Source organism: Ipomoea triloba, chromosome 12 (assembly GCF_003576645.1).
Source record: "Ipomoea triloba cultivar NCNSP0323 chromosome 12, ASM357664v1".
Classification (NCBI taxonomy): domain Eukaryota; kingdom Viridiplantae; phylum Streptophyta; class Magnoliopsida; order Solanales; family Convolvulaceae; genus Ipomoea; species Ipomoea triloba.
In genome coordinates this window covers 6,027,553-6,048,549 of record NC_044927.1, presented here as the reverse complement: position 1 = coordinate 6,048,549, position 20,997 = coordinate 6,027,553, and the positions used below count along the sequence as shown (strand labels likewise).

At 35.1% G+C, this 20,997-nt stretch overlaps 3 protein-coding genes across 6 annotated transcripts; all 3 read right to left on the bottom strand.

Annotated features, from left to right (window-relative positions):
* Window positions 1-1,866: 1,866 nt before the first annotated feature.
* LOC116000190 (altered inheritance of mitochondria protein 32) lies at window positions 1,867-4,247 on the bottom strand. Its single transcript, XM_031240221.1, has 5 exons — window positions 3,870-4,247; window positions 3,610-3,695; window positions 3,006-3,308; window positions 2,764-2,847; window positions 1,867-2,434 (listed from the first exon to the last, which is right to left on the bottom strand). The coding sequence occupies exons 1-5, from the start codon at window positions 4,119-4,121 to the stop codon at window positions 2,104-2,106; spliced, it is 1,056 nt and encodes a 351-aa protein (XP_031096081.1). The 5' UTR covers window positions 4,122-4,247; the 3' UTR covers window positions 1,867-2,103.
* Window positions 4,248-6,555: 2,308 nt separating this feature from the next.
* Window positions 6,556-14,196, bottom strand: LOC115998699 (ABC transporter B family member 26, chloroplastic-like). 3 transcript variants are annotated; one of them, XR_004093947.1, is made up of 19 exons: window positions 13,666-14,196; window positions 13,309-13,436; window positions 12,856-12,943; window positions 12,608-12,730; window positions 12,394-12,497; window positions 11,518-11,572; window positions 11,369-11,439; window positions 11,114-11,216; window positions 10,800-11,010; window positions 10,452-10,519; window positions 9,920-9,976; window positions 9,738-9,812; window positions 9,577-9,651; window positions 9,211-9,492; window positions 8,677-8,750; window positions 8,526-8,586; window positions 8,251-8,425; window positions 7,109-7,184; window positions 6,556-6,799 (listed from the first exon to the last, which is right to left on the bottom strand). XR_004093947.1 is itself a non-coding variant. In XM_031238334.1 (17 exons), the coding sequence occupies exons 1-17, from the start codon at window positions 14,125-14,127 to the stop codon at window positions 8,345-8,347; spliced, it is 2,118 nt and encodes a 705-aa protein (XP_031094194.1). In that variant the 5' UTR covers window positions 14,128-14,196; the 3' UTR covers window positions 8,099-8,344. The 3 variants fall into 3 exon arrangements, 1 of the variants encoding a protein (XP_031094194.1); XR_004093946.1 differs by lacking the exon at window positions 6,556-6,799 and having other exon boundaries at window positions 7,066-7,184; XM_031238334.1 differs by lacking the exons at window positions 6,556-6,799; window positions 7,109-7,184 and having other exon boundaries at window positions 8,099-8,425.
* Window positions 14,197-15,830: 1,634 nt separating this feature from the next.
* LOC115999943 (DNA primase small subunit-like) lies at window positions 15,831-20,640 on the bottom strand. Of its 2 annotated transcripts, none has more exons than XM_031239914.1 (17): window positions 20,537-20,640; window positions 20,234-20,345; window positions 19,797-19,847; window positions 19,519-19,694; window positions 19,288-19,362; window positions 19,085-19,196; window positions 18,448-18,532; window positions 18,301-18,352; window positions 18,158-18,219; window positions 17,949-18,064; window positions 17,737-17,849; window positions 17,289-17,357; window positions 17,070-17,127; window positions 16,813-16,886; window positions 16,372-16,420; window positions 16,205-16,284; window positions 15,831-16,062 (listed from the first exon to the last, which is right to left on the bottom strand). In XM_031239914.1, the coding sequence occupies exons 2-17, from the start codon at window positions 20,313-20,315 to the stop codon at window positions 16,000-16,002; spliced, it is 1,317 nt and encodes a 438-aa protein (XP_031095774.1). In that variant the 5' UTR covers window positions 20,316-20,345; window positions 20,537-20,640; the 3' UTR covers window positions 15,831-15,999. The 2 variants fall into 2 exon arrangements, with proteins under 2 accessions (XP_031095774.1, XP_031095775.1); XM_031239915.1 differs by having other exon boundaries at window positions 20,234-20,352; window positions 20,537-20,624.
* Between the last annotated feature and the right edge of the window lie 357 nt (window positions 20,641-20,997).

The window sequence follows — 20,997 nt, the reverse complement described above, 5'->3', positions numbered from 1 at the left end:
AAAAGAAAACAAGGATAGAAAAAAAAAAAGGGATAATACGAAGTAATAACCCTCGATTTGGGTTAATGTTCACGTTTGCCTGTTTGCTTCTTGAGTACATCTAGCCATGAGTGAGATGTTTGTCTTTGCCATTGAGTGACGTTTGGGATTTTTGGTATAATGATCAATCTTGTTGATGGGGAGTGAAGATAACTACTCCATATTAAAGTCCACAACAAAATTACATTCTTACTCTTATTTTCAATGGAAAAATAAGAGTAAACAAAGGACTAATTGGGTAAAAATTACATAGTTAAGAATTTTATTGCATAAGATTAGAAGTCGAAGAGCAAATCAATGAAATCTCCGTAGTTGAGAGATGAAATGGGCAACTCAAAATTTAACTTTGTAGGTCAAAAAGGAAAAAACAAAAAAAAAAAAAAAAAAAAAAAGGAAAAAAACATTAGGAGAAAGAAAAAGATAAAAAAGAAACAAACAAACAAAAAATACTTCAAGCACCCCGCACCAGCCCACCTGCTTTTTTTTTCCCAACCAAAAAAAAAAAAAAAGGAAAAAAACATTAGGAGAAAGAAAAAGATAAAAAAGAAACAAACAAACAAAAAATACTTCAAGCACCCCGCACCAGCCCACCTGCTTTTTTTTTCCCAACCAAAAAAAAAAAAAAAGGAAAAAAACATTAGGAGAAAGAAAAAGATAAAAAAGAAACAAACAAACAAAAAATACTTCAAGCACCCCGCACCAGCCCACCTGCTTTTTTTTTCCCAACCAAAAAAAAAAAAAAAGGAAAAAAACATTAGGAGAAAGAAAAAGATAAAAAAGAAACAAACAAACAAAAAATACTTCAAGCACCCCGCACCAGCCCACCTGCTTTTTTTTTCCCAACCAAAAAAAAAAAAAAAGGAAAAAAACATTAGGAGAAAGAAAAAGATAAAAAAGAAACAAACAAACAAAAAATACTTCAAGCACCCCGCACCAGCCCACCTGCTTTTTTTTTCCCAACCAAAAAAAAAAAAAAAGGAAAAAAACATTAGGAGAAAGAAAAAGATAAAAAAGAAACAAACAAACAAAAAATACTTCAAGCACCCCGCACCAGCCCACCTGCTTTTTTTTTCCCAACCAAAAAAAAAAAAAAAGGAAAAAAACATTAGGAGAAAGAAAAAGATAAAAAAGAAACAAACAAACAAAAAATACTTCAAGCACCCCGCACCAGCCCACCTGCTTTTTTTTTCCCAACCAAAAAAAAAAAAAAAGGAAAAAAACATTAGGAGAAAGAAAAAGATAAAAAAGAAACAAACAAACAAAAAATACTTCAAGCACCCCGCACCAGCCCACCTGCTTTTTTTTTCCCAACCAAAAAAAAAAAAAAAGGAAAAAAACATTAGGAGAAAGAAAAAGATAAAAAAGAAACAAACAAACAAAAAATACTTCAAGCACCCCGCACCAGCCCACCTGCTTTTTTTTTCCCAACCAAAAAAAAAAAAAAAGGAAAAAAACATTAGGAGAAAGAAAAAGATAAAAAAGAAACAAACAAACAAAAAATACTTCAAGCACCCCGCACCAGCCCACCTGCTTTTTTTTTCCCAACCAAAAAAAAAAAAAAAGGAAAAAAACATTAGGAGAAAGAAAAAGATAAAAAAGAAACAAACAAACAAAAAATACTTCAAGCACCCCGCACCAGCCCACCTGCTTTTTTTTTCCCAACCAAAAAAAAAAAAAAAACTCTTAAGAGTCTTAGAGTTCACCCTCACCTTCCCTCTCCTCTATTGTTTTTCTTCCACCTCACAAAAAGCCACCCAAAAAATACCACTATTGTTGTTACTCTAAGCTATGTTCATATGTATATAGCACAAGTGAATCTGAACAACATCCATATAAAGTGGTCAGGTACTAATCACAGCCACTGCCAGGTATTCAGCTGACTTTTACCAAACATATGCAGTTAAGAGTAGCATTGCCTTAATAATTTCAGTTCTTTTTTCTATATTATTTTCACTCAACAGATCACCGGATAAATATGTTATGCAATTATTGCACATATGTAAGTTTATATGTCTACAAAAAACATTGGGCTGAAAACTTTAGATGAAGTCTGCCAAGCATGTTTTACCTGGCTCTTTTGTAAAAGCCATAAGCCACGGCAACGACCGACACAGCTGCAACCACACCAACAGCTGTAAGAATCTCATGCTGCTCCCATTTCCCAAACTTCAAAAGGCCTCCCTGTGCCTTCTTGCTCTCTACTTCCTCGGCACTCGCATCTCTGCAGCAAGAAACTCCATTAGCACCTTGGCAGCAGCTCATGAAACTTCCTTTGCTCTCTTCAGTACGAGTTTCTTGGGGTTTGTTTTCTTTGTTGTCCACGTTGGTTCCATTAGGAACCTTCTGCTCATCTGTCTTGTCAGCAGCTTTCTCAGTATGTAATCCCATTTGGCCCCTGCAGTGACCATGGCGCATAATGTATTATTCCTTAGTCACACAATAAGCACCATTGATAAGTGAGTGCACATATATTCATATTTTCAAGACACTGTAGAACCGCATATTCAAGACATCAAACTCTTCATAGAAAATTCAATAAAAAATGCAATTTTTCCAAAGGTAAATATTTTCTCAAAAGCAAAGCTGCATCCAAGTCCAAAGAGCATTATATATACAATAATGCTCTGTCAGTCTGTCCATCCACTTTCTGAGATATTAACCAAGGCAGGAATTCATAGTACAAAGAGAAAGTAAAAGAAGAAACAAAGAAAAATTAGTTCACACCTCCAGATCCGTTCGATGACTTTACCCTCTCCGATATGCTGATCAAGTAAAGTAGGCACATCATTTGGGGTAACATAACCATACCTGAATTACAAGAATAGATATTATGACTATTACATACAATATCCTTACCATGGCTAGTTATACTAAAGATAGCTATCCCTGCATTATTTTCATTATTGACACATACACAAAATAATGCCTAAGAACATTAAAAATGACACCAAGGATTCAGGTATTACCAATGGCCAGCAACTTTTCCTTCAACTTCACTGAAGATGATAACATTACCAGCATACTTGTGGCCTCCAATATGAGAACAAGCAGCTACAAAAACTTGTTCTTTCAAGCCCTTGGCCTCAATCTCCTCCTTAAATTTCTCAATCAGAGGAGGTCCACAAACACCACACCTCCTATCTCGATTATTATGGGCACAGACAAATACATATGCACCATCTAGTGACCCCTGCTCTCCAGAAGCCCAGGGCTTGCCACTCACAAGCACATCCTCAACAAAACCATCCACTTCAGATTCCTTCACGCCACTATACAAAAAAAAAAATTTGCAAACAATTAAGGCATGGAAGCAATTTTAAATATCCAATAGTTAGTTGATACACAAAATGCACTCATAACAAAGTTCAACACTCAACAGGGCAGAGAAAAGGCTATCCAGAACAAGATCTTTGCTAATATTAGAAGATTCTTTAGAAGACTAATTAGGTATATCCAAAAGGAAAGTTCAAACTATAGGCTGTTTTTTACAGAATAATGAATGAAATTTGAGAATTACAAATCCATGTGAAGATCAACAGTTGAAACATCCAAACAAATCCACGGAATTACCTGTACTTGACCATATCAGGGAAAATCAGAACATCACCATCTGATAAGTTCACGTCCTCACCTCCTTCACAGACTGTCAATCGAGTCTACCACACAAAATCACCGAAGCAGAGAATACATTAAATCTCAAATTAAGTTACATATCCAAGCATTAACACCATATCCTATATTATAGCAGACAAATTACATGATCATTAATGCATTAACCACTCCATAGTCATAATAAGAAGCTACTACCAAAATTCTGAGCTAACACTGACCTTGATTATAATATCGTTCTTACGAGCTTTGATAGCAGCAGAGAGTAGCTTGGGAAGCAGATCGGAGTCCGAGTCCTCAACGCGAGAAGGCCAAGTTTGGTGAGATTGGTAGGTGAGGAACACGTGGCGATCGAAAGGCGGTTCAACAGTACCGGCGAGGTTGCTCTGGTACATTTCGGACCTCTCGAACCCAAACTTGACGTCATCGCTGACGGCAGTAGCTTCGGTAAAGCTCTCCGATTCTCCGGCCATGGTGGAAGCTAGGGTTCGTGGAGAGTAGAAAGAGGGTTTATTTAATGGGGAGATTTTTGTGGTAAGCGGGGCAAGAGAAATATGATTGAGAGAGAACGTCGCAAGTGAAGAATACGCAATTGCAAGTTTCCTGGAATGCATAGAGATCATGGACATTGACTGTGACTGATTGTGCGTGTCTCCCACGCTTTTGGGAAGCTCGTTTGTAGAGAATGGACATGGGAGTTGCGAATACGCCTCACTAATTGATTTGAAATTGATGGGTTGACATGATGAAATCAAAATATTTTAGGGTTAAAATCAAAATATTTTATAGTTTAGGATAAAAAAAAATTAGTTTAATGAAAAGTAGTTTTGATAAGTCTAGTGGTCCAAAGTCCAAAGGAATTAGTTTAAAATTTAGTAGGTTATTTTGATATCCGAGTCACTTAAGATTATTATTTATTTCATAAGTGAGGTAGAACAAATATACATGGATAAATACTAGGTTCTTTCCCCAGTTTGTCACGACCCGTAGGCAGTAGAATCATCGCTCGGTATAGAAATCAAGCTAAGGCTTGGCTTGAAGGGGTTGACATGCACGTGGTGATCCAGACATATTTTTATTCTATTTTCTCTTCCGCGAGTTATGAGAGAGAGGCAATCTTAATAAAGTTAAGGCTAAAATCTCCACGGAGCATAATGAAGTTCTTCTTCGCCATTTTGAAGCTATGAAGTCAAGGATGCTATTTTCGAGATGTACCGACATAAGGCATTGGGTCTAAACGGCCTGAATTTGGGCATTTTCAACATTTTTTACCTAACATTGGCGATGATGTATCTTCTTTCATTCTACACTACCTAAACAATGTTGAGTTCCCTACTAGCGTTAATGATGTAAATATAATGTTGATACCAAAGAAGAGTACCCATGAAGGAGTTGCAGACCTTTGGGCTATTTCCCAATGTAATTTCACCTACAAAATCATGGCAAGATGGTGGCTAACCGGATGAAGGACCTCTTAAAGGTCATTATATTTAACACCCAAAGTGCTTTCGTTTCAAATAGACTAATTGCATGCAACATTTTAATTGCTTCAAAGGTGAGACATTTTCTATGCAGGAAAAGGCATGGTAGAATAGGGCGGGTTGCGTTGAAGTTAAACATGGCTAAAGTTTACAAGCGTATGGAGTGGGATTTCCTATAGGGCATGCGAAAAAGGCTAGGATTTGCGGAGAGGTGGGTTGAGCTTGTCATATTGTGTATGTCTACAATTCGCTATAGAGTTCAAGTAAATGATGATTGGGTGGAACCTATTATTCCTACTAGAGACATTAGACAGGGGGTTCGCTTTCCCTTACCTATTCATTATTTGTGCGGATGGTCTATCAATCTTACTTCATGAGATGGAATGGAAAGGTGATTTGTATGGTTGTCCTGTGGCATGAGGCACCCCCGCAATTACACACTTGTTATTTGTAGATGACATCCTGTTGTTCTTTAAGGCTAATGAACATGAAGCTGATATTGTCAAATTTTGCCTTGAAACTTATGAGAGGGTGTTTGTCAAAGCCCTTAACTATAATAAATCTAGCATGGTTTTTAGCCGTAACACAGATGGTAAAATGCAATAGTGGGTTGATGATTTTTTTAGTAGTTTGTGCGGAAGATTTTGGTCGTTACCTAAGTTTCTCATCATTTATTGGCTAGAACAAGCAAAATGTCTTAGCTTTCATTGAGCATAAGTTGCGGTCTAAGACTGGGGGATGGCAGAAGATTAAGGTCATTGGATCTCTGATTATTTTATCGAACAGACAATTATTCTGAATTTTTGTTGGTCGATCAAATCTATGTTACACTAATTCAAAAGTAGATGGCAAATCTATCTCAGGTGTGTTAGAGTCAATATTATAGTATTATCTACTTGAATAAAATTACTGATCAATGTATTTGTCGAATTGATAACTGATCTGATTTGTCAATCAGATGGACATGTCTACCAAATTATCATCTTTTTTTTTTTACATGTCACCATTTTCTATCTTTTCTACTCGCATTTACTTATATAAAGAGTTAATTCCACTTTTGGTCCTAGATTTATAGATGGCAGTCCACTTTTAGTCTTTTTTTATCAGAACATCCACATTTGGTCCTAGTTTTATTGTGGCATGACAATTTATGATCCCCCATCAATAAAATTGTTGAAATGTCGTTAAATACAATGACATTCATTTGGATACGTTTTTAGTTATGTTATATACGAATATATTTAGTTCGGATATCAAATGGAAAATCTTACATATATTAGACTTAAAAGTAAAAATTAATATTTATTCCATTTAAACCAAATATATCCAAAAAATGAATGTTAATAAACAAGTTTTCTAAATAGAAAATGAAATGTGAAAATTTTAAAAATATAAAATAGTTTCATAAAGTAAACAGGCCCTAAAAGTTTATTCTATGTATTAAAAATGAACATTTAAAAATAAATATTATGTCAGTAATTCACCTTAAGATAAACCATACTACATAATATAATGATTGCAGATAAACTAGAAAATAAAAAATAAAAATAAAAGCGGCTTAGCATGGCTGGGCAAGTTACGCAAGTACAAGGCATGCTAGTACTCGTGCTATGGAAGTGTATTCACAAAGTTTCAAGACTGCATGCTTCACATTGCTTATGATCTTTATTCTGGCAGTTCACATAAACAATACCAAAAAAAAAAAAAAATTTGTCTAAATCATTTGAAATTGAGAAGAGAACGTTCACCTAAACAAATGTGGATAAAAACATTCGAAGTGGTTAAAACATTATAGAGTACTAAATAAATATATGCGACCAAAATATACTTTTTAAAAATAAAAATAAAAATAATATATATATATATATATATATATATATATATATATATATACATACTGATATTTGAAAAATTCCTTAAATATATGAGATAGGAAGTTAGAAATCAAAACTAACTAAAACCGGGATGTCATACAGTACCAGATGCCACCTCGTGGCAAAGGCCGCATGTTAGTCTTGCCTTGCCAATTGCCATGCCGCGCCGCGTGGAAGGTAGCTAGATTGCAACGCATACATACAAGAAAAAGAGAAAAGAAGAAAAAGAGAAAAGAAATAGTGTTAAATATATGATAATTTCAGTTGGAGACTTCTAGTGACATCTTCATGTTTAATTCTAAATTTTTAATTTAATTATTTATGGTCCAAATTTAACAAGTCACGGTCCTTAAATTTAGGATTACTCGTGACAACAATGCCACTATACTCGGAAGACCTCAACGTGATGGTGCTACTATATTCGGATAACTTAGGGATGGCAATTTCAATCCGCCCCGCAGATATCCACCCCGTATGGGTCGAGTTTTTTTGGGTGATAGTGGGTGGTGGGTCTTAAAAATGTAAACCCGCAGTGGGTCGGGTTGGATTTAGGTTTTATGTACAAAACCGGCCTAGCACCCCACCCGACCCACCATGTGTGCATACATATATATAATAGTAAAATAAGTAGTACTAGTATATAGTTAATTATAAAAGTTTCAATAACTTTGGATAACTTTTTACTATTTTTATATCTAAACAACTAAATTTATTTTTAAAAATTAACAATTTAATTATTATATTATAATATTCTTATTATTTTATGTTTTAGTATAACTAATGAATTTTGTTGTTTAATTATGTGTAAGTAATTTTGATATTATTTTTTGAAAAAATAATAAGTTAGATAAGTGATGGGCACCCGCACCCGGTGGGGTGGGGAAAAAAGTCCACCCGATGCGGGTTGGGGGTGAGGTAGATAGAGAAAATGAAAGGTAGGTCAGGTGATGGTTATCCGATAACCCCAACTGGTATTAATATAGGCAGGCATGCAGGCAGGCCGTTACAGCAAACATAGACATGGAAAGCAAGGAGGAGAAGAAGATAGGCAATGGGGAAGGGGAAGTGAAGGCAAAAGATGATGAAGGGCGCAAGTGGACAGATGAAAGCAGCAACAATAACAAGAAAGCAGGGAAGGAAATCAAACTCCTCCCTCACCAACAGCTTCCACAGCCAAATGACTTCAACACTGAAGCCCTGGAGAAGAAACTGTAACAATCAATCAATCCCACAACCATATAATCTACCTTCAAATGCTTCTCTCTTGCTTGTACCACTTTTGTTTGGTTCTGCAGTTTTAATGGCTTTGCTGCTTAGAGTGATAGATAATACAGTTGTTTGTTAAGGCAGCATATCGGTTTGCATCTTTACAAGCTTAGCATACATCCCATTCTGCCTAACCAGATCAGAGTGGGTACCCAGCTGCACACACCAAATCAAATTTGTTTTTACTTTTAAACATCAGCTATGATATCCATGTAATCTTTTATACTGTATGTGAACAAGCTAGTGTATGTTTTACCTCAACAATTTCTCCCCTATCCAAAACCACTACTTTATCAGCAACTTCTATCATAGACAACCTGCCAAGGTGGGGTCACTCACAAGAACCAAATGAAAATCACAACCACTATGGAATAACTAGTAGCAAAAGGGGTGGAAAACTCACTCACCTGTTTGCTATCACAATCACACTTCTACTTGCATTACCATCATCATTATCATGTTTAAGAGCATGAAGAAATTCCTGAAACAATTCCCACAATCATAACACTACTATTCTCATTTTGTTTAGGAACACAAAAGTGCAATTCAAATTAGTCACCCAACTACACACAAAAGTGCAATTAGGCCATCCAAGTATAATTATGTCCCTGAATTATCCAACATTATGCAATTCGACCAAATTTGACATGTTCGTCAAGTCATCGCCGAAGTAAAATCCTATTAAAAAAAATTTCTTTTTTTACAAGATGACCGCCACATCAACAATTATCTAAGCAACAGGTCAAATTTTGTCGAATTGTATAACTTTGGACAGTTCAAGAATCTAATTGCACTGTACTTTTGCACTGTTTTTTAGTTGGATGATCCAATTGCATTTTTGTGTGTAATTAGGTGAATAATTTGAACTTTTTTTCCTTTTGTTTATGTATAGCCCAATAAGCCCCTCCTTCCTTTAGAGAATTACAAAACAAAAGATATACCTTGATGTAGTATTCACTTTCTGCATCCAGTGCACTAGTAGCCTCATCAAGGATCAAAATAGCAGGGTCTCTAAGAATGGCCCTGGCAAGGACAATGCGTTGCTTTTGGCCTCCACTTAACAGATGATCATCCACAATTGTGTCATAGCCATGGGGAAGTGAACATATGAATTCATGTGCGTATGCCTGCTTTGCAGCCTGTTCTATGTCTTCCCGAGTTGCAGATTTGGAGCACCCATAACTTATGTTTGACTTGATATCCAAATGGAAAAGGTGAGGCTCCTGCTAATATACATTTTTCAGATATCAAAACTTCCTTAGCTTCTCGCTTTCAATCATCCCATATCTCTCTCAAATCAAACTAACCTGTCCAACATATCCAATGTTTCTTCTCAGCCAGTTTATGTCCAGCTCTCTAAGCGCAAAATCATCAATCATGATCTATTATCCACAAGGCAACCATAAATTTAAGAACAAGGAAAGAAGTCCATCCTAGAGTTATTGCACACAATAGAAGAATAGCTTACTTGGCCATCAGTTGGTTCATAGAGGCGAAGCAAAAGGTTGATTAACGTACTTTTCCCACTACCACTGGCACCAACCTTTGCAACAAATTCAAGGATTTGCCATTACTACAATTATCTTGAAAATGAAATGCTTCTAAATTCAGCATTGTTACATAATTGTTGGTAGGAGCTAAGTTTCTTACAATTGCAGTTACTTCATTAGCTTGAATTGAGAAACTGACATTTTTCAGGCAGGGCACCTGTCCAAATGTTTAGAAGATTAACATTGAAGAACTACCAGACAGTGTTGTAAAAATCGGCCTAGGCAGCTACTTAGACACCTCAAGGCCGAGGGGATTTTACCCTTAGGCGGATATTAGTCGGCCGACTAGGCAGCCTAGGCGCTCGAGTTGGGAAACTTGGCGTCTGAGTCGGCCAAACTCGGCCGAGTGATTTTTTTTTTTAGGTGTGCAATGTGTACACTGCTGTGTTTTTCTAATTATTGTTACTAGCCCGCCTAGGCCTAGGCACCCGACTAGCGCCTTCTTCAACATTGTTACCAGAACACTTTCAAGTCACATTTGCATAATCCTATACTACACAATATTTAAGTTACAGAAACAAGCACTTATATCTAGGTATGGACTTTCTGTTGACAGTAACTTGGGCCAAAGCTACACAAAATTGTGGAGAAATGCTTCTTGACATCATTATGAGAAGTAACAGAAGATGTACCATTTTTCTGGAGGGGTACTGAAAGGACACATTCACAAACTGTATACTTCTTGTTAGCCTTTTCACTACTGCAAAACACAGTAACACCATTGATAACGGCCCTTTGTCAACAAAGCACAAACTAAAGAGAAAATATCGTTAGAGAAATATTCTGTTATAACTAGTGATTGAAAAATAATATGCAAACTAACTAGGTCAAGTCCAAAGGGTAATTTATCACAATAATGCAATTATCCAAAATTTTGCATGTGTATCCAGGAGAAGCTCATTTTACTATAATATCTCAATTCAACCACCATTACCACTTATCAGACAGAGCGAGGTGGGATGGAGACATGGAGTACTTGCCTTGAGACAGGTGTTGATCACTTGGAAAGAGATCCAACAACTGAAAAACCTTTTCACAGGCTCCAACGGACTGGAGAAACGATGACATGTTGTCCTGGACCCTCCAAGCAGCAAAAATTAACCATTCACAGTACAAAACATATTTTGTAAGTTGCTCAGCTGAAATGTGACCGGTCATTATAAACATTCCTCCCAACATGACTGCAAAAACCTAAAAAATATCATCTAAGATAAATACAGAAAACTAAATATTGGGCAACTTCATGACGTATGGGGCATGTATGTGGTAGACGCCAGATTCGGAAATAGCTTACCTGTGTTGAGCGGTATAAACCATTGAAACTGAGATTCCAAAATCCATATGCAACACTTTCTCTCATCCCAACAGAAGCTAGGCTCTGTAGGCAATGCTTAAACCTAATAAAAAAGGTGATATAACTTAATAAGAAATGATTACCTGTCAACAAAAGTGAAAGCAATTTCTAGCTTCTTATGCTTAAGTATTGCAAGTAATGGATATTTATGGAGTTATAGAAACCAAACAGGAAATTTTATTTTAAAATCAATACCTTTGTTCCTCCTCTCTTTCCATTCCATAAGTACGGATTGTTCTCACCAAAGAAAATGCTTCTTGAGCAACCTAGATTATTCGGGGAAGATAAGAATCACACACTAACAAAAGAATACAAAAAATAAAGTGCAAAGATCTAAAGCTTACCTCAACAGTAAGAGCAGTGAATTCTTGTGTAACCTTTGCTGCTTTCTTTTGGTACCTACAGGAGTTTTATAAATGTTGAAAATAGTTTAATGGCACTGGTGAAAACTGCAGAATTTTGGTTTAGTAGGGTCAAAATCTTACAATCATCACTCGGTCACTGCATACATTGATATATATATTTTTTGAAATTAGAAAAAGTGAAGTTTGATTTATTTCTGTACTAAAATTAAGACAGGAGTTTTTACAAATGTCAACAAAATTTCTTTTTTCTTTTTTCTTTTTTCATATTTTGTAACCACTGAATAATAGTTTTGTTGCTGAAGTTGTTAAGGACTTGTTTCTCAATACACTTTACAAGGAAATCAATCTATCATTTAGCCATTGATGTCCCATTTTGTTGTGCAATCTGTTCTTAATGAAACGGATATAAGAAAGTTGACTTACAATTGCTGCAGTTGCAATTGTGATATTAATACCAACTTCACAATTCAATATACAAGATGATACAAAATGTTCTTTCTTGTAATCTTGTTTACACAAATTATTTTGCAAGACTAGAAGTTCCATTTGAAACAAAAGTTCTCAGTTAATAACAAATCCATGATGTAATAGATGAATTGATTGAAAATTTGATACAAAAAAGTAGTCTAATTATTCATTTTATTGAAATGAACATTGAAATCCTTGAGCTTCATATGCATAATGCAATTTGACATTTTCACCCCATTCAATATAAAAAAACTTGCAGTTAAAATCAATGGGTCAATTGACCCTACTGCCACAATGCTAGACTTGCAAGTGAATGACGCCACAAAAAGATCACAATAAAAGGAAAGTTTTTTAGTTTAGTAAAGCAAAACAAGTATTGAAACATACCGGCTATAGACAAGAAAGATGGTTGATAGGACAAAGCATATAATTATTGTTGATAAGGCAAGTGGCAATGACAAAGTCATTAAGTGGATCAATGCACCTGTTCCCTGAAATTTGTACTCCAAAAAGGAGGTTAGACATACATAACAAGTAAACCATGTCACAAACTTTGTAATATAAGGTGTAGACTTAAAGATGGATTAACTATATTGCCTACCTGAATTGCACTTCTCACCATCATATGTATATCGTTTCCAATAGTGTTTGATAGTCGTTGGCAATCTGTTCCAAGCCTGCTTGTCAATTCACCGACCGGCCGTCTGTCAAAAAAGGATATATCCTGCAAGAAAGACAAGATCACTATCTAAACGAACGAACATCAAAGAAATTTGTTTGAATAGGTGGTAATATAAGATATTAAGATCCACAATTTTGATATCAAAACTCAAGTTACAAGACTCAAACCTGAGAAAGAACAGAACCAAACAACCTTTTTCTTAGATTCTTAAGCATTGCAGTATTCGCATATCCCAAGGAGCCACGCCGCAACCCACTAAAATTCAGATAAAAGTCAGTGAAGATATGTTAAATCTGAACTACATCAATTGTCTCATCAAAAGGCTATTCTCAACCAAAAATCTTGATGAAGAAAAAGAATATAGCTAGAAGTAATAACTGAGATACATTGTAATGGAACAAGCAACATACTGCATCCTCATACTGAGTTACAGAAACTCAGAAAGCATATAGCAAAAAGAAAATTTTCACTCCCCTCTTATGGTTAGCCCATTATCATTTTCCAGCATTTAATTGGGTTGAATAACCAGCATGACATAATATGCACAAAGCCGAAAGAACTTTGACAGAAAATTTTCAATTCAACATGGTATACTAAATAGAGGAAAGGAAATGAGCAACCTGCATATTCCTGAGATTAAAGATAGCAAAACCAAGAGCTTCAAGTTTCTGTACAACAACATAGTTTCGCCTCTCTGTGCCGAAAAGATGGATGCTGCCAATACACTTGGAATTCTGATTTCTGCAAGCTGAGAGATGGATAGAAATTATTACAAGGAAATACAGAGGATTCCAAAACCCAAACTATCATTCAATTATGTTTCCATGCAGACAGCAAATACAGTAGAAAAACCTGAGATTCATTTGGAAAACCTAAATAAACCCAATCAGAGAACTAATGTGACAAAGAGCCTCAACTTTATTTAAACCGGGTGGACAAAAATCATAGATGTACTATCAGCAGAATAATGTACGTACCGCAGCAACAGTTAAAGCACCAAACCCCGTGTATATTGCCCATTTATCATCCGCTATAAATTCCCACATTCTACAAACAGCATTCAAACCAGTAATCGGCTTTTCCGCATTCGGATAATCATCTTCTTCTTTGCAATCGCTTAAACTCCACCAACATCCTCCCGGCAACACGGAATTGATAAAATCGGCCCACCTCCGCAAACTGCCAAGAATCTCATTTTCACTTTTCCAGGTGTTCCCGTGTCCGGTTGGGACCAAGATGTCGTTCTCTAGAGTAGAATTTGAACTACAAATGAAGCCGCGAAACCTAATCCTAGTATCTTGAATTGTGAGGGAATAGGGGAACCTGAGTTCAGTTTTGATGCTGAAGTTTGACGGTTTGGAGATGACTGGAAAAGAAACACTATTCTGGAAATGTTGACGACAGGTACGTGTATACAGATTGAGCATCGAAATGGCCATTTCCAACAAGTGTTTTGGATCTCTTTGCTTTTGCCAAAACGATGGGATGAAGGTGTTATGATCCCATTGATCAGGTTCATTATTGGTTTGTAGTTTTGTACGTTGGTATGCTTTGTGAATTCGTAAGCGGAAACATACTATTTTACTGCTTCTCAATTGATATATTTTTTAAGAATCTGATGAAGATAATTTATTGTTTTTTTAACACATTAAGTAATAATAATAAAAAAAAATACTGAGGAAATAGAAATAAGGGTAAATTATTGTGCGGTGTATGGACCATGATCAACATAGCTGTATGGACTATGAATGTAATATACATTTTTAATATACTAAAAGTAAATTATTATGTACTGAATGTATATTATTTGATAATATATAAAAAATTATGTACTTTCAAATAATGTACTTTATGTATACAAATAACATATTTTTAATATATTAAAAATATACTTTTTATTTGTAGTTCATACAAATGTGTGGACTATGATCATAGAATAATGAGTAAGAAATAAGGGTATTTACAACCCTTCTCCCCTTCCCCTTATAGTGGCCCATACCTTTCTAATTTGTGAGCCCAACTCCATTTTGGATGACGTGAAAATTCAATGTGACTATTTTTTATTCGGTACCACTTTTTTATTATATATATATTAAAAATTTGGTTCATATACGGTGTTGCTCTTCCATGCAGACATCAGAACCATAGGATAAACTCAGATCATACAGATGGAACTCAATGAAGAGGAGAAAAAATGCGGTGATAACTTTATAATTTTGTCAACCATGTATATTTTAGTAGTCCACTAAGTGTTGATGTGTGGTGCACTTATGAGTGTTCTATGGTACATTATGTGATACTCTATGGTGCACCACTAAGTGGTTGAAAATCAATCAAAATGAAGAAAAAAATACAGAGACATTTTTATAATATATGCACTATGTATATTTCGGTGGTGCACTAATTGTTGATGAATGATGCATAAATGCTGGTGTAAGGTCCACTTATAGAGTTATAGGTCTCTCTAATGCACTTATGAGTTATGAGTGATATGGTGCAGCACCAAAAAGTAAAAAAACACGGTGAGTTCAATAAACCCATTGAGTGGTGCAATACAAAGTGCACTGCACACTAACACGTAGTGCACTCCTGATATTTCTCATGAGAGGCAATATTGCTCATCTAAGCATGATCAACTGAACATGAAGGCACAAAGAGCCCCTCACTTTGATAGGTTGCCCCCACAGTGTCGTTGGTGAAACTCAATCCCTGATTTTTAATCCCAAATTTTATCCATGTGACCAGTTAAGCTGCACATACGAATACTTTTAGAAATACTTAACAATGCATTTCAAAGTGTTTTGACTACCCGGAAGCCACTTCCTAATTCAATTATTTGGCATTTTCAATCATTAGTTTCCCAATAATTCACCTCAGAGGTTTGACAATGTCATCAACATCACAAAGTGAATTCCGGAAATATAAGGTTAGGGAGGTAAAACAGTAGTTGATGAAGATAAAGATTAGGGAATTCCCTTATTCTCTGCATCTATAAATACAGCAAGTGGATGCCAAATGCAGACGCATAAAACCACTGGTTTTACACTCAAAAAGTCAGTCTTTATAATTAATTAGCTTAGAACTAATCCATTTGATTACCACTAACACACTCAATAACATGGGCCTAAAGCTTTGGCACCTGTGAAGAAAAAAACCAACGTATTCAGTGATTTGAGGGCATATTACAGATTTCTTGACTTCTTGACATTACATACATATTAGAGCACATGGATACCTGACAGGCGTTATAACATTACAGCAAATTCCTACACTAAAAGAGAAGAAAGAAGATGGAGGCCAGATAGAAATCACTACCAACTTAGCGAGTTCTTTCCCTGCTGAATTTTGGCGCTATAACAACTTTCTATATCCTCCTGCACAGTTACAAACTGGTTTAGTAGTGTTTCTATAAGACCGACCTGTTTGTTTTTGCTTGATCACACACCTTAAGAAACTACGTCAATCATCAAAACCAACACATCTCTAGATCCACTAGTGAAGAAGAGAGGAATATACCTTGCAGGATTTTAGCAGTGGTTGCAAGAAGGATTGTCTGAAATATCTAACAGATTTCCCAAGGGAGGTTCCGTCCCATTCTGGAATATGAAACACAAGAATGTAAAGGCAAAATTTCAGTGGTTAGAATAGAGCACTGAATTTATAATATAGATTAAGGGGCATACCACTATCCATATCGGCTCTAAAACCTCCCATGTTAAGTTCTCCAAGAAGCTGCATATAGAACAATGGGACATTGAAGAATATAAAACACAAATGATAGATAACATTTTTTGTAGCAGCTGGCATTGTATCTTGATATATTATAATCACATGTAGCATTTTTTTTCTTAACAATGTACTAATGTAGCGGCCAACCTTCATAGTAACATGTCAAGCTACAGCAAGATATTGAAGTTCTCTTGTACATAATCTAATTTGTTAGCTAAGTAAATAAGCTTACTCCCAATGGAGGAGAAAGTTAAAACACATTATTTTATGTGTTCTTTGAATAGTCAGATTAGCGTTCTCCCCCTAATGGCCAACCAATTTTTTTATTGAATCCAATGAGGATTATATCTACAATACTAAGTGGCAATAGATACTATCAAAATAACAAAACATACCCGGGAAAGAGTTGGCGCATCACAGGGATCAAATTCCTCACATTCGTTAGGGTCAATGGGAATGCAGACACGGCCTAGAGAAAAAAGCAAAGAATCAAAATGCAACCTAAAAGATTATACAGACCAAAAAAAAATCTGAAAATGAGGGAAGATCAAAGGATTCAAGTTTTGCACTTTTTTTATGTTGTACGCTCATGGCAAAAGAAAATCAACAGAAGGAAATAAAAAAATAAAAAATCAAAATCAAAATAGAGAACCTGTTTGGGGGTGCACACAGAATGGTGCTTTCAGTAGATGATTCAAGTGTCTTGAAACCTGGATGTTGCTTGCACGTTAGGGTTATGTACCAATATATCAAAAGGATACAGAGTATAAGTCAATCCTATTTTATTGCTTGGAAAAATTATCATATCTTAATATCCTGCAATTGCACGTAGAAAAAAGAGATCAAGCAGTCGAATGATGAGAAAATAAACCTCCATATCAAGCCTAGGGTAGGTAAAAGAAAACACAATCTCTTCAACACATCTACGAATTCCCTGGGCCTGAAATGTTAAATTACAGCAGATTCAGAAAAACAGAAATCAACCTGAGAATAATAGAAACTCGAAAGAAAATGTGACACCTTGAATTTGATGAGCTTATATAAGACTAATGTGAAGTCCAAGGAAGAAATTGAGATTAAAAGAGAATAAGTGTTTTCAACAACAGTTATGTAAGTGCTTCGGCCTCTAGATTTTGTTCAATAAATGCATTTAAAAAATAATAATTAAAAAAAAAAAAAAAAACAGTTATGTAGACTGCAGCAGTAACATTGTCACACTAAAGAGTGGGAAAATAAAATAAAAATGTTGACAGTAGGTCAGAAAATACAAGATATATGTTCATGTCATTTTAAAGAGAATGTTGACCTGAAGTATATACCTTGTGTTTACCAGATTGCAGCAGATGTTTTAGTTGTTCCCATCTAAAAACATTAATGTCATCTTTCACACGTTTGTTTTCCTGCCACTTTGCCCGGAGCTCAGATACAATATCTGCAACAATCACCTTCAATTTATTCAAAGAGAAATGAAAAGTAGCTATAAAGTTCTTTGTAACTTGAGATTGATTTGTGAAAAGGTAAACATGCATACGCTCATCAGGAATCATTTCCAGTATCTTTTCGCATCTTTCCTGGCTTGAGAACAAATTTTGACTCAAAAGCAATTTGTTCTCAAAAAAATCCCTTAAGACTTCCGTGTATGATCTCCTGCATAGGTTTAATGAGAGTCAAAAGAGAATGGAGCTAAACCTAAAATCAAGAAGAAGCATATAACATAAAAAAAGAGATAATCACTCTTACACTAGGAAAGGGTGAAGTGCAGGACCCATGAGAGAAACTTTTCGATTGCTATTCTCATTGCCCTGAAATTTCAAGAAAATTTTCTGTAATTCCATATGGTATCATAAATTTTACCATTGCCATCTAAAACAGATTTAAAGAACCTTGTAGACACGAAAGTAATCAGCAACAGCAGCCCTTTGTTCATTATTCAACCTGGTCATAAAATAGCAGTTAAGTTTACACATCCAAATTTGCAGAAAATTGCATCATAATGATTAAATTTAGAGTTCCCCATGTAGCAGCATTACCTTCTAGCTTTTAGATCACAAACCCAACAATGGACACCACGCCGGCCACTGTACACCCAGAGAATGTGATTGAATCCAAAGTCCTCTGTAGAAAAAACATATAAATCTAGATTTGTATTTATGCGCATCATTGTGCTTGCAAATAAAACTTGTGCCATAATAGCGTTGGACCATATTATCAGGTAATTTAAACACAGTTCAGTTCTTGTTCACAACTAATCTACAAGAATGAAAATGAAATGAATTGAAGACATTGAAAATAACAATGAGGAAGCTTCTACACTGTTAGATGAATGCTGTCAATATAGACTAAAACATAATAACTCTTATCTGATTGAAAACCACAACTAAATAGAAGCACAAAGCTTTAAGTCCTCAACAAAAAGCAACAAGATTGGTGAGCAGGGGATGGTTTGTACTTCGTAATTATTGTGAACATGTCGGGTAAAGTGTATATTTTAACAATTGCTATCGACAAGAGCATGTAAGAAAACTGCAAGGAATGAGATGTTGCAACTTATAAAGGTCTACAATCATGATTTGGCATAATAGTCGTTTCCTCTCAGTTTAGCATTTGGTTCAATGAAACAAATTGCAGTAAGATATAGTGTGTTCAGTTTATAAAATATATGCATACCTCTTAGGGAAGTATCAATGACTTTAATAGCAACTGTCATAAGTGGCCAGCAGTTTGAGCAAACATCAGCTCCTGAGCAACAATACCTAACATCATCATAGTCCGATATATCCTGCAGTAAAAAGATGGATGTGATATCAAGAAAAATCCATTGGCTTGACATAGTAATAAGGAGGTTGTCAATTGACATTTAAAGAGCTTACTATATCAAAAACTAGCTCTCTCTCTAATGGTGTGAAATTGTTATCACCTTGTGCGTAGGCATGCCTTTTTGCAGGCTGCAATACAGGAGTAAAAGAAGATATGTTAAAGAGGACCTATATTTTTACAAGCACAGAGGGTTATAACTAAAAAGAATTCCCCTTTCTTGTAACAAAGAGAGAAGAATAGAAGAAAAACCCTATTACAAGTAGAAACAAGTATAGAAATAATACATCAACGTTATAAACAGCTCCAATATCAATTTTGAATGGACACTTCTCCTTGATGGCATTTTCCAAGTCAGAAGCACTATTGAACGATTGAAACCGCAGATATATGTTATTATCTAAAGTGAACGAAAATTCCCTACGTCCAAAATAGGACTGGTCACAACCAGGATGCTTTCCATCTAGAAAATTCCATAGAAGACAAACAGTCAGGTATATTAAACAAAAAAGAAAGAATAATAGAGTATGAATAGCCTATGCTGCTCAAGCAAATTAGAAAATACCATTTCCATATGACAACCATTTAAACATATCAACATATGGAAAAAGCCTTCCTGCCATACAAAAACTACAGTGAGGGTAATATAAGATAGATAGAAAAGAAATTGCAAAAGAAAAAAAAAATGTAGAATGTACAAATGTTTAAATAGTGATGAATTAAGGTTTAAAAATAAAAATGAAGTAACAACACATACCAAAACCAAGGGAAGGGGGATCAAGGTCACACCAATATAAGGTAACAAAGTTAGTTTACTCGGAAATTCTCCATCTCTCAAATTTTGAATTAGTCAACTTTTTCCTTTGAAATTTTATAGGATTGTTGGTGTAAAATACTTTGTTTCATAAACACTAACCACAAAATTCAAAAATTTTCTTCAAACATAAATTTATCCTAATTTCAAGTAATTCATAGCTGACTAAATAATATGACCTAAATTACCATAATAAACTTTGAGATAATTAGCGTTGAAGCCATCAGGGAACGAAGTATCTTGCTGACATCCAACTTCTTCAGTTGTCATCTTAAAGAACTCCACAAATCAACAAGTATCCTGTTTTCTAAAAGAAATTTAATGAAAAATGGATAATTAGGTTATCAGATCGACAAACCCTAGCTACATGAAAACCTGGGAAAATCAAAATTGAGTTCCGGGCAAAATATAGTTATGTATTTACAGCTAATAGTAGAACTGTTAAAGGTCGTATATATTTGCATAAGTGGGGAAACAACAAACAAGCTTACTCTGCAAGGGGAGAGCTTCTCGACGGCGGGCGGTGGTCGACTCGGCGTTAATTGGAATGGCGGGAAATGTAAATGGCGGCAATTTTATCCTTGTTGCATTTTTGCGGGAAAATTTTGGGCCAGAAATGGACCTTTTAAGTGAACATAATTTGAGTTTATAATTAAAACTGATAATGGATTTTTTATAGAGTAAAATTCTTGTCAGTAAACGGAAAAATCAATTAGAATGTTTTAATGTCATAACCACCTAAGTAAATGTTATAACCAATTGATCCATTATGTTGGTTGTGGAAAATCGAAAGATTGATAAATTATTCCATAATTATTCCATAATTAATAATTAAAATATTTATTGTGCAATATTTGAGACTCTATGATTAATTTTCTCAAACACAATGATATAAACAGAATAACTCATTTGGTTATTTCTCAAAAATTTACTTAAAATATTAATGAGCAAT

What these genes read in the sequence shown, in the direction of transcription:
- LOC115999943 (XM_031239914.1), bottom strand. Translation starts at nt 20,315, where the DNA reads ATGACAACTGAAGAAGTTGGATGTCAGCAAGATACTTCGTTCCCTGAT. An exon ending in CATTGATACTTCCCTAAGAG is followed by an intron (nt 18,533 to 19,084) that starts GTATGCATATAT and finishes TTTTTTCTACAG; the next exon opens with AGGACTTTGGATTCAATCAC. An exon ending in ATTACTTTCGTGTCTACAAG is followed by an intron (nt 18,220 to 18,300) that starts GTTCTTTAAATC and finishes TTGAAATTTCAG; the next exon opens with GGCAATGAGAATAGCAATCG.
- LOC116000190 (XM_031240221.1), bottom strand. Translation starts at nt 4,121, where the DNA reads ATGGCCGGAGAATCGGAGAGCTTTACCGAAGCTACTGCCGTCAGCGAT. An exon ending in AGAACGATATTATAATCAAG is followed by an intron (nt 3,696 to 3,869) that starts GTCAGTGTTAGC and finishes TTTGTGTGGTAG; the next exon opens with ACTCGATTGACAGTCTGTGA. An exon ending in GTCATCGAACGGATCTGGAG is followed by an intron (nt 2,435 to 2,763) that starts GTGTGAACTAAT and finishes TGGTCACTGCAG; the next exon opens with GGGCCAAATGGGATTACATA.
- LOC115998699 (XM_031238334.1), bottom strand. Translation starts at nt 14,127, where the DNA reads ATGGCCATTTCGATGCTCAATCTGTATACACGTACCTGTCGTCAACAT. An exon ending in GTTTATACCGCTCAACACAG is followed by an intron (nt 11,011 to 11,113) that starts GTAAGCTATTTC and finishes GATATTTTTTAG; the next exon opens with GTTTTTGCAGTCATGTTGGG. An exon ending in AAAGTGAATACTACATCAAG is followed by an intron (nt 8,751 to 9,210) that starts GTATATCTTTTG and finishes GAATTGTTTCAG; the next exon opens with GAATTTCTTCATGCTCTTAA.